This window comes from Colius striatus, chromosome 5 (assembly GCF_028858725.1).
Source record: "Colius striatus isolate bColStr4 chromosome 5, bColStr4.1.hap1, whole genome shotgun sequence".
Classification (NCBI taxonomy): Eukaryota; Metazoa; Chordata; class Aves; order Coliiformes; family Coliidae; genus Colius; species Colius striatus.
Genome location: NC_084763.1, coordinates 13,822,332 through 13,838,681, shown reverse-complemented (window position 1 = coordinate 13,838,681; position 16,350 = coordinate 13,822,332). Strand labels below are relative to the sequence as shown.

Sequence of the window (16,350 nt, the reverse complement as noted above, 5' to 3'; positions counted from 1 at the left end):
ATAATCTACAAAGTATTTCAAGATCCTTGGATCAAAAGTAGTATATAGCACTAAGTCATCTGACTTAGGATGAAGCCTGAAAGAAGCTTCTAGGTTCTTTCAGGGCTATTATGTCAGAAGTTTGTTTTACTGGAGCAGTGCACTCAAAAGCAACTTTGGTGATGAAGCTGGTTTTTACTAAGTAATGATTGTTAACTAAGGTATCTCAACGAATCAACAGATTGCACAGCTATTTGAAACAAGAAAGTCCTGACATTGTGGTGGTTGGTACTTCTGTTTCCTACAGATGGGTTTAGATGGACTCCAGGAAGACTACATAAGAAAGGCTGAATATCCCTTCAGCTCAGAACAAAAATGGATGGCTGTTAAATGTGTTCACAGAACACAGCAGGTAAACTTCAGTTGCTGTTTCCTTGTGCACTGACTCTGTAGAGCAGTTTTCTACCTTGTTTAATATCCTCATCTTTCACTTCAGAAGTTATGGCACACTGGTAGTAGCTTACAGCCCTGGGAATAGGGTTTGAAACTAGACACAGTTTTAGTTTCTAGCTCTGAAGTGAAGATTAAGAATCACAATAAATATGTTCTGTAAAAGTCATGCTGGGAAATTATTTTAAGTACCTTGATATTTGAGACTTTGAATGATATGACTGGCTGTTTTTTCTTCCTCCTTCTCCTTTCTCAAACATCTAAAGCAATTCTGCCAATCTTCTGCTGTTTCAGTGCTGTATAGTTACATAATGAATTGAGAGCAAGAAGTTGCATTGATGTTCAACACTAAAATTTCTTTGTTTCAAAACACAGTTTCAGATTTAGATGTAGGCAGGACATTGCCCAATGTTGGCAGATTTTATTGACATTGGAGGTGTCCTGGATTATCAGTACAAACCATTCTTGAATCTCTTTTTTTAATCTTCTGCTGCTTTCACATACTTATTTGCATTCATATGTCATTTAGACCAATCTGAATGGTTTTGTTACATTGACATAGCCACTGCCACTCTGATAACTGGAGCTTTCTAGGTAATATGTGCAACAACAGACCTTATCTGGGAGTTTTGGAAAACATCTTAGTACTTCTGACCAAAAAAATCATGCTGACAGTTTTCAAGTATCACAGTAAAATCTTTGCTTTGGAAACAAAACATTTCACTCCTTTTATCTCTGTGGGTAATATAGTTGTATAGACCTTGTCTGTATAAAGAGCAGGAATTGTTACGGGATTTTCATCCATGTAACAATTTACTCTGTGTGTGTTTTGGTATCAGCATTTTTAAAAGATTGATGAAAAATTGGTAAAAATTTTCAAGGAAATATAAATTATTTGAAGGCTAAGAAAAGGTAGTGGGTTTAGAAACTTAGAATTCTGTCAGTTAAGCCTACCAGAAAGGTTGTGATAACTTGACTGCTGTGTATTAATAGCTTCACAGGGAGAAAGTAGGTATCTTAAAGAGCTTTTTAGCTCAACAGGAGAGAAGAATGAGATTTGGTGACTGGAAATTGAGCTGAGGCAGCAATTCTTAATGGAAAAGGGGGGGAAGGGAAAGGATGAGTTGATTTAGCATTGGAGTTAAGTGTTCAGAGTAGCTGGTAGATTCTCAGTCCCTTGATACCATCAAGGCTAGATGGCTATCTGTAAAGTATTAAGAGTTGTTAGGTGTGGTACAAGGATATGGGTGATACTGATCTGTGTGACTGGTCAAATGATGAGCTAAATGTCTTTCAAGTGTAATACTCTGTCTAGGCTTAATTTCTGTCCTTAGCACGGCATCTTTAAATTGTGACTGGCAGTGTCTAATGTGTATGATGGCTACTGAAATGAGACACTGATCATTAGCTTGGCTCTTTTTGACCAATTGAACATACACTGTATAGAGATACTCAAAAGACCAGATTTTTAGGTTTAGAAGTGTAACTTGTTCTAAAGACTCCTAAGAAAGTATAGCTATGCCATTCTTACCTATGCATGTATATGTACTTGTGTATATTTGTATATGCATACATACGTGTGCACATAATTCATTTTTCCTTTTAGGACAAACCTGAAGTTTGCTTTATGAAAGGTGCTTATGAACAAGTCATCAGGTACTGTACATCATATAACTGTAAAGGACAGACCCTACCTCTTGTTCCACAACAGAGAGAGCAATACCAGCAAGAGAAGACATCTATGGGCTCTGCAGGACTTAGGGGTAAGGCTGTTTCTGGGTCTAAAATGTGCCATTCCTAAAATGGCACTACTTACTGTTTAAAGGAAAAAAAAACCCAACCCAAGAACAACCAAAACCACTAGGAAATTATTTGATTCAGTAAACACCACTGGGTAATTCAGTCATTCTTTAAAATGGGTGAGTGGAGAAACAGGTGCTGTTGCCAAAGACCTGTGTAATTATACGCTTGAATCGCAGAGGGTGAGAAATGGCACTGGTGGTTCCCATCATCTCTTGCCTGTAAGCCTAACTGATATATACCATAACTAGGTACATTGCTACCTAAAAGCTTCAAGATCTTGTTATAAATGTCTGTGGATTTTTTTTTAAATGTGAATATGTTTCTTTTCCTTTGGCTCCTGACACCTTTTAGTTAGGCTAGTACAACTGATGGCAGGTCAGGAGATGCCATTAGAATTACCTTTTTATAACAAGCTATGTAGGCTTTTCAGATATAACTAAAAGTATTTTTTCCAAGATGAACGATGGGAGGTGATTGTGGACAAGCATTGTACATGACTAGTTTTCTTTTGGCCTCAGAAGACCTCCAGGCCTTGAAGTCCATCCACAGCTTTTTAACTTTTTTTTTTTCTTAAGGTAGAGATACTCTATGGCTCAGGAAATTCATAGGATGCAAGTTATTAGAAACTGAGAGGATGTGCCTGGAGTGGTATCTTTGTGCTGTTTTGTTGGGACAGTCATTCTGTCTGCATCAGACCACTGACAAAAAATGTGTAGGATAATGTTTTGAAAAAGATGAATATGCATTTGCCTAACAGCTGTAGTGTAATTCAAATATATTTGAATTAAGATTCCCACTTTAAAAGACATTTCAGAAAATATTGAGCATGTAGTCAATGAAATCTGCTTCTCTAAAAAGAAATGAAGCAGAAAATAAAAGTGAACTGATCCTCCCTTTCATCCTCTTGTATAAAAGACCGTGCGTGTACAGAGAAACCACAAAGCTAGATGCTGTTCTCTTTCCACACCATGGAAGTATAAACACTTTCATCTGAGAACAAATAGGAAAGTTATCTTTAAGATAACTGGAATACATATGTTTGATAAAGTGATTACTTTTTAGGAGAATACGTAAGTAGGCTCTTCTGAAGACTCAAGATAACACACGTTGCTACCAAGATTTAAAACCAAGAAAATTGCATTTCCTGCTCTTGGCTTTATGCTGGATTTAAAATGTAAATTAAATGTTACTTTCAAATCTTAACATATTTTTTTTCTTTGTCTTCTAAAAGTTCTGGCCTTAGCTTCTGGTCCTGAGTTAGGACAACTGACTTTCCTGGGGCTTGTGGGAATAATTGACCCTCCGCGAACTGGTGTAAAAGAGGCTGTTACTACACTTATCACATCAGGAGTTGCAATTAAAATGATTACTGGAGATTCACAGGAGACTGCAGTTGCCATTGGTATGAACAGTCCCCTTCCTTTAATATTTCACTTGTTTTCTGTTTTGACAGTGCCTAGCTAATGGTGTGAAGTTTGTATATTAAGTCTCTAACATTTGTGAGTACCGTATATTGGGTTTAGCGTATGGCCCAGGGGGGATTTAGGAGGGAAAAAACCCAACACCCTGGCCTAAAGTCATGCTTTGGTTTCAGCTTAAGCTCTAGGTTGCTTTTTTTTTTTTTTTTTTTTTAATTTGGCTCATATGTGACTTGTTTTTCAAGAAAATATGTTTCCTTACTGTATATTATTGTAAGATATACTTGACTTCTGATTCTTGTTCTTCCACCTCCACCACCATCCTTCCTACCCTTAGCTTTGGATGCCTGTCTTATGGCAACAGGGAGAAACTAAAGTAGCTAGTGACAATGACTATTTGGATATGACACTTCAGTACTATCCAATTCAGTTTTGTCCATGTAACTAAGTACTATTAATAAATATTTAAACAAATTACTTAACTTCTTTTTACAATAAAATACAAGTACTTTAGACAGCACATGAATTCTTTACCTACAGGATGATGAAAAAAAGTTGAGTGGGTGCATGCAAAATACCCCCTAAACTAGCACTACTTTCTCAAAGTTGTTTTTATTCTCTTGTGTTTCCTCCATGTAATTTTTCATTTTCTCTCTTGTTATTGTGTTTCTTGTCATGCTGTTTTTGAACTGTACATTCTTTATAGAGGACTGAACTCTTATTTATATGGCACCTGACACAATGAAATAAAGACCTTTAGACTTAAAAAGCCTAGGGAAATAAATATCTGATTAGAATAGACTTTGTAGCATGTGGCCATTTTTTAAATTCAGGTTCAGATAATTTATACTATCATACCAAATCGATAAGGTGTTGAGGTGTTCTGCTCTAGGCATTTGAAATCTGAAATGCTACAGAAAATAGGACATTTAAAAAAAAAAGTGATAACTCAAAGTTTATAAAAAGTAAGTTATTGTAATACCTTTTTAATTATTTATTTCCAGCTAGTCGACTAGGACTGTACTCCAAAAATTCCCAGGCAATCTCTGGAGAAGAAATAGATGATCTGGATATTCAGCAGCTTTCTCAAATAACACCAAAGGTTGGTTTTGATACACTAATACTGAAATGCAGTGAAGGATATATTTTACATTGAGAAATCTTTTTTTTTTTTTCCTGTGGAACACCAAAATGTAACCTTTGAGATGCAAGTAACATGCTTCTAATGGAAGTGATACAGTAAATTACCAGGGGCTTTAGTACAGAAACACAGAAGCTCTCTCAGATCAAACAGTTATTTTGGTTTGACCTTTTAAAGTTTCATGTGACCACATGAATTCTGGCTTGATGTATGACCACATGCAATCTTATTTGTTTCATCTCACGTGGTTGTCTTTTTAGTGAGTTTATTTCTCCTGTTTATTTTAACAATTCAGGTTTTTTTACCTTTCAATACTTGCGTTGGAACTTTCATTTTGCCACCTCTCCGTGAGCATCATCCCTTTGTTTTCATATTGTTAGACCATTTTATTTCTCAGCTCAGCATGTATATAACCTTAGCATTTGCATATTCAGAGAGTCCATGCTTTTGTGTAATTCATAAGAGGAGCTGTCTGTATCTTTTCATTATTTTTTCAATCACTCTGAGGTCACTGGTTGAGAATTTTTAAAGGATCTCTTTATTAAGTTACCACTTAATAACTGAATGTATTATCCAATGTCAAAGGTGTAAATGTTAATGCATAATCAAATGCAATTGAGATTCAGACTTGGCTATATTGCAAAATTTATGTATCAAAATGTTGCCCTGTTGGCAAAAAAACTGCAAAGTAAGACTACAGCATGTTTGAGCCTGAAGTGAGCAAGCCAAATGTCAATATTTACAATCAAGAAATGTGCATTTCATCCTTGTGTCTTTCCCTGGTGACTCAGAAAAAAAAACTTAGACTTGTGGGGCAAATAGTAATTTTTGGGTTATTTGATAATACGTGTTCTTAAGGGCTGTGCACCTGAAATAACTGAAATAGCAACAAATTAACTTTGTGCATTTTCAATTTGAGATCCAATTTGTTTTCTAGACATTTACTTAAAATCTTATTAGGAGTTAATTAAAATCAGCCAATAAGATTGATAACTGTGTACAATCTAAAGTGACTGTTGCTAAGTCTGACTTCCTACCCAGGTTCTTAAAAAGGAAAAATAGATATGAATGGCAACAGTAGAGAGTTTATTGAAAAATAAATTCCACATGCTCAACTTCAAATTGCAGAAAAGACCAAGACAAAAACAATTCTGAAAAGTAATAATTCCTTCTAAGCTTGAATCTTTATTAATTAGCTTTAAAACTTCAATCTCTTAGTAACAGACTACATAAAGCAGTAAAACTGAAATGTGTGGAGTAGCTCACCACTAGTGCTGACATGAGAAAAGTACATGGGAAAAAGTCACGAGAGTGTGGCAATCGCCTGCATGAATTTAGTCAGCAAAGGCAGCAGCAAGCCTTTATAAATATGCTTCATATTTATATGCTCAGTTGCTTCATGATTTCAGGAGGTTTTCAAAGTGTGTGTTCTATCTTGAAATGAGGAGCACTAGCTTTGTTTACCAGCATATACTTTGAATCTTTTCTGGACTTAATGATTTCACTGTGCCAAACAACTTGCTCACTGATGCTTCAACTTTAGGGCTAACAAGAGTATATGTAGTTGGCCTTAGATGTTATCCTCTAACTTTATAGATTCCAGTGCAATTCTTTATGTTTCTCAAATTTTCACTTCTTCATTTTAACAGGTTGCAGTATTTTATAGGGCCAGTCCTCGACATAAATTGAAAATTATAAAGGTACGTCTTACTAGAGGCTCAAATGCTGGACTGTTGCTATGGATACTGTTTGTGGTGCCTTTATTTAAATTAAGTGTTAAAATGTGTCAAGATTGAATCAGAAATTATTCTTTTTTGGTTTTTAAATGAATTATATTTAAAAATATTGCCTAGAAAACTGTATAGTGTTCACAAGAGAGGTAGGTAACTGCTGGTAGGCAACATCATACTTTCTTCTATGTAGGGAGTTGGGGGTTGATTGAGATTGTGTATCATTTTGCAGTTGAGTTGACTAGGAACTTGGAAAAAAACCCCATCTTTCTGATACTTGTCAGAACAAGATAAAAGGGCATGAATTTCAAGCCATGTCTGAGGTAATGCTTCCATTGAGAAGTTAACAAAAAAGGTAGAAGAGAGAGACGTACTCAGTGTAACAACTGGAATAGTCGGAAAAGGAACAGTAAGGAGAAGGAAATCACACACTGAGACAATTAGAATATACTGACAGTTCTAAGAGGGCAGTAACATTAAAATGTAAATACAGTATCTTCTTTCTCTAGAATTTTTTACTTAAAGGCAGCTTTTATATACCCTAGCTTTAAAATTTAGGCTGTCTGAATATATGAACTGAAGTTTAACCTGAAATGTTGTATAAAAAATTATCAAAGCACAAACGGCTGCATTTTTTTAGGATTTTAGATTATATTTACAAGAAATTATTCTACATACCTTGTATGTAGAATGATTTTATAGGATAGAATATTTCAATCTCAGATCTAAGCTCTTTTCTCTTTCTTTAGTCCCTGCAAAATATTGGTGCAGTAGTAGCTATGACGGGAGATGGAGTGAATGATGCTGTTGCTCTGAAGGCTGCAGATATTGGTGTAGCAATGGGACAAACAGGAACGGATGTTTGTAAAGAGGCAGCAGATATGATCCTCGTGGATGATGATTTTCAGACAATAATGTAGGTGGCATTTTTATACTTACCTTGTGCTATATAGCTTTAATGAAATGTTGCCTGGCTTGAAAAGAAATTATCTGAACTTGTAAGTGGGAGCTGCTAATAAGTTCTCCACCAAGTAAGAAGAATAATTGTTATGGTGATTACCTGTATTATCCTCTTAAAGAGCTGGAAGCACAGCAGTACGAGGGGCTACTAAGTAGTTCTGTCTTTTTATGTATGTTGATAATAATGTAAGAATGTATTTACATATTTAGACCTTTTGTTGCTTTGGTCTGGTATATAGATCAAATGTAAGTAACAAAGCATGTTGTCCATGTATGTGCTATGAAAAAAATTAACCTGTATTTTTACTTCTACAACTAGAATTGTGGTCATAGTATATTTGGAAACATAACTGCAGTGAAATTGTTATCTGTCAGTAGGATTCACCTTTTACTTAATTTCTTACTTCAGAAGTATAAATCTCAGCTAAAAATGAGAGTACTCCTGTCAAGACTTAAAAATTTTAGAGTGCTGTGTTTTCAACTCTAAATGTGGTGAGTGTTTCAGAAAAGGAAAGGAATATATGCTATTTAAATATCACAGGTGAAAATAAGTTACCAACTTCTGGTAATCAGATATTTGTTACTTTATCTTCTTTTTTTTTTCATTTGATGTATTTCAAAGAGAGCTAAATTCACTTAGAATATAATCCATCTGACTTTTGAAGGTGGTGGTTGTTGGCAGAGTTGGACTGCTGTCTAGTGAGATAATCTTCATTTCAAAATTATACATCAAGCTTGGAACACTTCAGCTTGAGTGTGTTCCTTAACCCTTGTGAAGAAGTCAAATGTAGACGTACACTGTTAGAAAATCTCCCTAGCTAGGAGTATGTCAGAGGATGATCTGAGAGTTAAAATGTCTCCATACTAATTCAGCCAATGGCAATGAGCTGTTGTGCAAAAACGAGACAAGGGGGTCATTTTAAGATATTCAGAAGAGTACATAGGAAGGACATCTCTGGTAAGCACTTAACTTTACTTGGGCTTGGTGAGTCTTGCTCACCAGTCTTTTGCTGGCTTCATCAGGGAAGTTCACAAAAGCAGAGTGAGAAGAGTGGTGAATACTACGGGAAGAAAAATGTATGAGCTTCCATAAGCTGTGTGTCTTTAACTCCTTTAAAATTTGCTTTTGTGACTTTTAAGATGAAATGTTGATTAATTTTGTTCTTGGCTGTGGGGAGAATGGAAGAAAGAAATCCATTTTATTTGCAGCAGAGTAGACTTGATTTAGGTGTTGGAAAAAACTGTCTCACCACTAATTGCAATAATGTGACAGATAAGTTGTGACACATGCTAGAAGTTGAGAAGATGGTCTATACACTTTTCATTCTGGTACAGTAAGAATACATTGTCTTCTGAATTTGTACTATATTTCTGTGGGTTTGTAAAAGTGTGTGTTTTGTGTTTATTGGCATGTTTGGGGTTTTTTTTTTTTGCAATTGCCTAACATGAATCAGAATGGCTCACCGAGGATGATGGTGAATCTTGAACAAGGAGGAGATTGTATGGTTGACCTTTCATTTTGAAAGTAACTGGAAAAATAGCTCTTGCAATCAATCTCATAGTCGAGATGAAAAACTTGACTGCCAAAGTTATAAGAACATCAGCTCCACTTGTTGACATTTGAGTTCCTGCTTAAAGTAATAGCTTTTTTGGTTTGTTTTAAGCTTTTATTGGCAGTAGTCTCATTTGTATGGTGATAGAATCTTCATTTTTAATTGCAGGTCTGCAATTGAAGAGGGTAAAGGAATTTATAATAACATAAAGAATTTTGTTAGATTTCAACTGAGCACGTAAGTTTGAAAAGTTGCCAATATCAGAAGGTTGTAACTACATTATGAATGAATCAAAGCAGCTTGAAGCAGATGCTGCATAAATTCATGTGAATGTGTACATTTCATGTAGATGCTGATGTGCTATGCTTTGGAATTTTCAGTATTTGATGGCTTGTTTAATTTTTAAAGAACTAGATAGTAGTGCAATCTATTAGCCATCTAACTTTGTCACAGTTCTTCCTGGTAAGATGTGGAAAGTTAGTAACTGAGAGGATGGAGAGAAACAGCATAGCTACCTTTTGGGCCCTTGTTTAAAGGAGAAGTTGGTAGACATTTCCTTCTCAACCAGAACACTTATATCAAATGGACGAAGACAAACAGGAGATCAGTTTCTCTGAAATCCATATACTGGATATTTATGGAATGAGTTGGTCTGTGAAGCTGACTTCCTTTTCTTGCCTTTAAGGATCCCTGTGCTAATTTGTATTATGTGCATCTAAGATAAGAAGACAAGAGTTCATTAAGCCTTAATTTAAAAAAAAAATGTGAGTTTATCTCAATGAATCTGGATTCAGGAACATGTTGCTTTTCCATGCTCTTCAGGCACTTTTTTTAAGCTTTCATGGCATTTCAGAGTGGTAGAATAAAATTGCAGAAACTTGAAAAAAACCAACAAGCCTCACAAAAACACCTGGAACTCCAACAAATGCCAAATACTCCCCAAGTAGTGCTCCCCCCCATCCCCACCAAAAGTCCACAATGCAACAAAACCCAGAGAACACCAGCCTCTTAAAACTTGCATTTAAATGGTAGGAAGTGTCATATATGTTCAGTCCTGAATGGTGTCCATCATTGATAGAAGATGAGAAATCTGCTTCTGTAGAGTAGCTTAGCATAGATATTCTAGGAAAGTGTGCTTGCCTTTTGGCTTTGGGAATTGTAGCCTCAGGTTTATGATGAATGAGTTACCCTTCTTTTTTTCTCCTGTCCCTCTTTGCAGGGATAGCATAATACAGTTCAGTAATACACTAAATTTGGAATGATTGTAAGCCTTGCCCTCTCCTTGGTTATGAAACCACTTAATCTTCCACTGAAAGCAATTAGCACATACTTATTTAGAGAGGTTTCTAATACCAAGCTTCCAGCCAGCTAATCTGTTTTCAGCCTTTTGCCTAGTGTTTTTCATCTTGCTAATAATGAGGGTGCTCTAGATATTTTTGGGAGCTTGAGTAGTACCTTACTTTGATTAATTAGTCCAGCTAGTGACAGGTGCACAGAGTGGTTGTGTTTACATCAAATGTGTTAAACCAGTTTGGTTTTCAAAACCTTGTTTCGTAGTTCTGCTTCTGGAACAATAAAAGTATAGGACACAATTCCTTAATGAAAAATCTGTTAGGTGAAGGTGAGTAGTAACTCTGAAGTGTTAAAGTTTGAGAGGTTTTAAAAATCCAAATTGACTGTCTCTTTATTGCCTAAACAATGCTGTTTTAAATACAGAGTGTGTGGAGATGAGTATTGTCGATGAATTTGTGCTCTACCTTTAAAGCTAGGTTTACGTCAGTCACGATTCACACTGTCAAAATCTGTATCTAGTCTTAAGCAGTGTTGATTACAAAGCAGTTATCAGTGAATCTTCACAAATGCTCCGTGCTGACAGTTGTAAAAATGGATTCTTTCAACAGGAGTATAGCAGCACTGACTTTAATCTCACTGGCTACATTAATGAACTTTCCTAATCCTCTCAATGCCATGCAGATCTTGTGGATCAATATCATTATGGATGGACCCCCAGCTCAAAGGTAACTAATTACTTTAAATTCCATTATAGGTCTGTAGTCCTTTTATTTCAGCAAGGAAAATGCTTGTAAGGGAGACTCTCTGAAGTGTTAAACCTCAGTGAAATATTCCTGAAATAGCAGACTTTTTCTATGAATTCCAATGTTTGCAGTACAGTTGTATGTTCACTCCTTTTGATTTTCTTCAGTATCTAATGATAATTATGAGGGAAGCATGGATACCTAAAGATCCACAGATATGGAACTTGCCTGCAATATTCTGGCTTCCCTCTGGGTACACTTCCTCTGACCCTCTGAGCAGGTAGATGGTGGAAGGAGAGGCTGAAAGGAACTATGAGTAAACTCCTTAGCTAGGTTGATCACAGTGCTAGAAATGCAGAATATAACTGATATTGCACCTTTCTCTGAAGTTAACATCTGCTAATTTTGGCACTGTCTGATGTTTTGTATTTATGGACTCTCTAGCTGCAGTGTTAGAATACTACCTGTTACTAATACACAGAACTGTTCCCTGAAAGTGAAAATATCCATGTGCTTATTTGAGTGAGACAACGCTGTGTAGAGAGGTGACTAAAATCTTTATTTCAACTCAGAAAATCTGGTCTTTAACTTAGAAGCAATGAATTATTTTTATGATGATAAAAATGTAAGATATTCTTTTAATTGTAAGTCTTGGTGTGGAGCCTGTGGATAAAGATGTTATTCAGAAACCTCCAAGGAATTTGAAGGACAGCATTCTGACCAAAAACCTGATAGTTAAAATACTGGTTTCATCAATAATCATCGTATGTGGGACACTCTTTGTCTTCTGGAGAGAGGTATGGCATAAGTACAGAACTTATGTACAGAACTTAAGTACAAACTAATGTAAAAGAATATTTTTATACCAGCAGTTGAAATTCAGAATTCATATGCATTTAGTTGCAAGTTTAGTCTGTGCTTATTTAACGATCCATTCAGATAGCAGATCAGAGAGGAAGATTTTCAAAGTAATTGTTGAAATGAGGAATAGAGCTTTATATTCTAATCTCTATTTTAACACAGATTTTTCCAGGTTCCCAAATCTCCTTGGGAAACTTTGACCCTTAGAAAGTAATTGTGCAAATCTTCTAGCCAGACTGCTATGAAACAGCCATTTCCCAGTAGAGAAGAAATGTTGTTTGAACTTTTGGTAGTGCATCGCAGAATTCTTGCTATGCCGTGTGCTTGTGTAAATGTTTGTCAACGGGCTTTATTTAATCACAGCTTGGAATTACAAATTGTTATAAGTTACAAGTGCACTACTTTTTCCTCTGTGATTCATGAAATCGGGCTGGGGCAAACAAGTTGCTTTTGCTTTCATTTACTAGCCAGTAGAACTTGAATTATTGTAATAAGGTTGTTTAGTTGTGGAGGGTTTGAAGCATGCTAAAGCCATTTCATTTTCTTTGTTGGCAGTTAAGAGACAATGTAATAACACCTCGAGACACAACCATGACTTTCACCTGTTTTGTATTTTTTGATATGTTCAATGCTTTGAGTTCCAGGTCTCAGGTAAGTGATACATTTTGTCAGTTTACACAGTAAGCAGAGTTTTCTTTGAGGGAGAATCCTACTGGCTTTGCTTCAAATGTTTTCCTGCATATTTACTTCTGCTTAAGCTTCAGAGTTTCACATATTTACTAGGTAGGACTTCTTAAATGACAGGTGAGTATTATTTTCCTTAATTTGTTTGTGATGCAGAGCTGACAGTAACATTCCTATTGTGACAGAAGCAAGGAAATTGAAAGCTGAAGTGTGGTGGGCTTTTTTATTGCTGTATATGCTTGGTTGGGTATATTTTCCTGAAAACTCATGTCAGCTCAGCATACTTACTGGAATCTGAAACTTCTCAAAGACCTGAACTACTTTGTTTTGTAATCCTGAACCTGTAATTCAAGGAAAAATTTGTAAACTGTTGTTTCTGTCTGTATTTTTGTTTTAAGGAAACAAGTCTGAAATTTTGTGCTAGTTAGGGAAAATTCTATTGCTATTGTACATTACCACGTGTACTCCAATCTCAAGTCTGTTTTCTGATGTGAATTGTCAGGGTCAACAAAAACCCTTCCTTCTGTTGTAGAGGGTACCGTTTAATGCACTGTACTTGCAGAAAAGTGAGCTCAAAGTACAAGTCATTGACTATGAAGACAACATTTGTACTCTGTTTACCAGAGAGAAAATGCAGTTAGCTTGTTCAAGATCTTTTTCTGGATTATCTAAAAGGTCGACAGTAATTTTCTATGTTTTTCTAAAAGTCTGGATGAAAAGTAAATTGTATTTATGAATGTTTTCTTATCAAGATAACTAAGATTACATCTTCAGTGTAATGTTTATTTTACACAGGCAAAATCTGTGTTTGAAATTGGACTTTGCAGTAACAAAATGTTCTGCTATGCTGTCCTTGGATCTATTATGGGGCAGTTACTGGTCATTTACTTTCCTCCGCTTCAGAAGGTTTTCCAAACAGAGAGCCTGAGTGTCTTGGGTAAGAACAGTTCCCTTTTCAAAATTGTACATTAAGGATTCATTTGTAAATTTGCATTAGCTGATGGTTCTATTATAAGAGCATTTTCTGGCTCTTTTTTTTAAGAGGAAGAAAAGTTATGTTGTTTTCTTCAGGAGCTAGGATTTAAATTCATATGGTCTACAACTGATCACTGCAGCCTGAAATTTCTCATGTGCTTATATATATTGGGTTGTTTAATATAAGTTTTGATGTAGGCAAAAATAAAGGATAGTGTTTATTGAAGTTTTTAAGCTCTATTAATCTTGCTATATAGCAAGTTTCTTCTCTAAATATAAACACCTTATGCAGAAATCATGAGCCTGTGTTAAATAATCAACTGCGTTGTCATTGGATAAACAGATATAAGGATTTGAAGAAGCTGTAGCTACGTAATGCTGTTGACCTGATTAGAACTACATTTGATTCTTCTGTGTTTTTTCTGTGTTTTTTAAGATAAATGTAATGAAATGGATGTTTATAGTAATTCTTTTCATTGTAGTGTCATTTCTGATGATGGGAATATTTTTTCAGTCTGAAGTTAATTATGTTGAGACACCCCTTTTTCTGTTGTATCTAGCAACAGGACAAGGGGTAATGGGATGAAGCTGGAACACAAAAAGTTCCACTTAAACATAAGAAAAAACTATTTCACTGTTGAGGTGAGGGAGCCCTGGCACAAGCTGCCCAGAGGGGTTGTGGAGGCTCCTTCCTTGGAGGTCTTCAAGATCCACCTGGACATGTTCCTATGTGACCTGATCTAGGTGACCCTGCTTCTGCAGGGGGGTTGGACTAGATGATCTCTAAAGCTCCCTTCCAACCCTACCATTCTTTGATTCTATGATTCTATGTTACTTAGTGTTCTTTGTTGTCATAGGTGTTATTACAAACAGGGTTAGGAAATAGTTCAAAAGTTTGAAATACCATGCCCATGCTTTATGATTTGTGCATAGACTATGCATGTTAGTCTCTGGTCCTACAAAAACTGGTTCTTGCTTCATTTTTCCTGAAGTTACCCAATGATTGGGAGGCAATACGAAAGTCTTACCTTGTTCTTTTGTTAAGTCTGCCCTCAGTCTTAAACAATATCTTTAAAAAAGGCTAATCATCTCTTTCCAGACTTGCTGTTTCTTCTGGGACTCACTTCCTCTGTGTGCATAGTGACTGAGGTCATAAAGAAGTTTGAAAGAAGCAAGGAAAAAATCCAGAAACGTGGAAGTTCTTCTTCATCAACTTCGTCTTTTCTTGATGTATGATGCATATTGCATTCTTTTGTTTGCAAACTTCGGGATTGCTGTTGAAAGGTGTAGGACAAAGCAAAACAATATTTGGAGAATAAAGAAATCCTGAGGGCTTTTGACAAGTCCTTTGTTTCACCGGCTAAGGATGAACAGTAGTGTTTCAAGACTGTTTAGAATTTAACTTCCAGCTATGGGAGTAATAAATGACATTATGCAACTTTGGTAACGTTTTTCCTCAAACATAAATTTACTTTTGAATTTGAATGGGATTTTGTGTGTAGGGGGGGAGGTTAATTTAAAGAAAGATCTAAGCCCAAGTCCCATTTTCTGCACTTGATATAACTGTGTAAAATCCTTCTCTTAGATATAAATATTTTAGTTTGGTTTTATTTAAAACATTGTACTATCTTACTTTCACGGTGGTGGGACTTTGCTACTAATACAAGGATAAAAAAATGTTTCAGAGGCATTCCACTGGGTTTAGAGTCTGTCACAAGAGTGCCATATTCTAGCTACTGTATTTATTTACTTTATCCTGCAATGTGTAAGCGGCTCAAGTACCTTGTGCTACAGGTTTTTTTTGTATCCCGAGTTGGTTTTTTTGCACAGGATGTGACCGCTGTCGGATCACTGTTTTTCTTTTCTTTTTCTGTGATTGAAAAGCCTATACTGCAATTTGAAGTAAATGTTTGCTTTTCTTAAAACTGTGTTGTCTCTTTGTTTTAAAAGAACTTGGCATCGACACCAGATTAGCATGCTTGTTTTGATAGAATTTTAATAGATAACAGCTTTGTTTCATGTCTTGTTCCATATTTACTTCAGCTTATGACTGTTAGAGCACCTGAATGATTATAAGACAGTGCTGTTAATGGAGATGATTTGTAGTGTTTTGGATTAGAAAACGAATGCACTTATCTTCCCTCTCATGGCAAAACTCCCACCTCTCTTTCAAAGTTTTGTTTTCCTTCCCCTCAATCACAAAAATAAACTTTTTACTGGTAATGTTACTTAAAATTTTAACCTACAGAATGAATTACTTTTTGTAGGTAGAAAAGCATTGTAATCTATTTGTGTCTTGTTTTTAAATACATAATGATGTCTGAGTACTGTGATACTAATTGGAAATGGTATTCTTCCTTAAAATAGCCTTGCAGCTGTTGTCATTGGTATCTTCTCATCAGAGCAGGAGGGCTTCTCATCCCTTGAGGAAATGAAAGGAACAATCACCTAGGGAATTTGAAAAGAGGATGCCTAAGATCTCTAGGGGGAGTTGGAGGTGTAATGGCATCTGTTTTGCTTGAAAACGTGTGGCTATACGTCTTTTCATGCTGTAGCCCAAAAGCATAGCGTTGGTGTTGGCTCAGGGCTGTGCTATCACAATGGTCATACTCTCTGTTTATGAGGAGTTGTTGTAAACAGGCACTGGGATATTTCTACACTTACCTTGGTGGCTGCCACTCTCACAATCTGAGGAGTTCATGTAAAACAAGGTAGTTTGGAAAGTGCTGTATTAATTTATCTCATAAGACATTATTTTAA

At 35.8% G+C, this 16,350-nt stretch overlaps 1 protein-coding gene across 5 annotated transcripts in view; it reads left to right on the top strand.

Moving 5' to 3' along the window:
• The window catches only part of ATP2C1 (ATPase secretory pathway Ca2+ transporting 1), a 50,821-nt gene extending 35,306 nt beyond the window's left edge, over positions 1 to 15,515 (top strand). For all 5 annotated transcript variants that reach the window (XM_061997353.1, XM_061997349.1, XM_061997351.1 and 2 more), the window contains 12 exons: positions 287 to 391; positions 2,036 to 2,192; positions 3,464 to 3,634; positions 4,655 to 4,752; positions 6,441 to 6,491; positions 7,271 to 7,437; positions 9,203 to 9,271; positions 10,936 to 11,052; positions 11,720 to 11,867; positions 12,487 to 12,582; positions 13,411 to 13,552; positions 14,690 to 15,515. In XM_061997353.1, the coding sequence (XP_061853337.1) occupies positions 287 to 391; positions 2,036 to 2,192; positions 3,464 to 3,634; positions 4,655 to 4,752; positions 6,441 to 6,491; positions 7,271 to 7,437; positions 9,203 to 9,271; positions 10,936 to 11,052; positions 11,720 to 11,867; positions 12,487 to 12,582; positions 13,411 to 13,552; positions 14,690 to 14,826 (1,458 nt within the window). In that variant the 3' untranslated portion in view covers positions 14,827 to 15,515. The remainder of the gene's footprint in view (positions 1 to 286; positions 392 to 2,035; positions 2,193 to 3,463; positions 3,635 to 4,654; positions 4,753 to 6,440; positions 6,492 to 7,270; positions 7,438 to 9,202; positions 9,272 to 10,935; positions 11,053 to 11,719; positions 11,868 to 12,486; positions 12,583 to 13,410; positions 13,553 to 14,689) is intronic.
• The last annotated feature ends 835 nt before the right edge of the window (positions 15,516 to 16,350 follow it).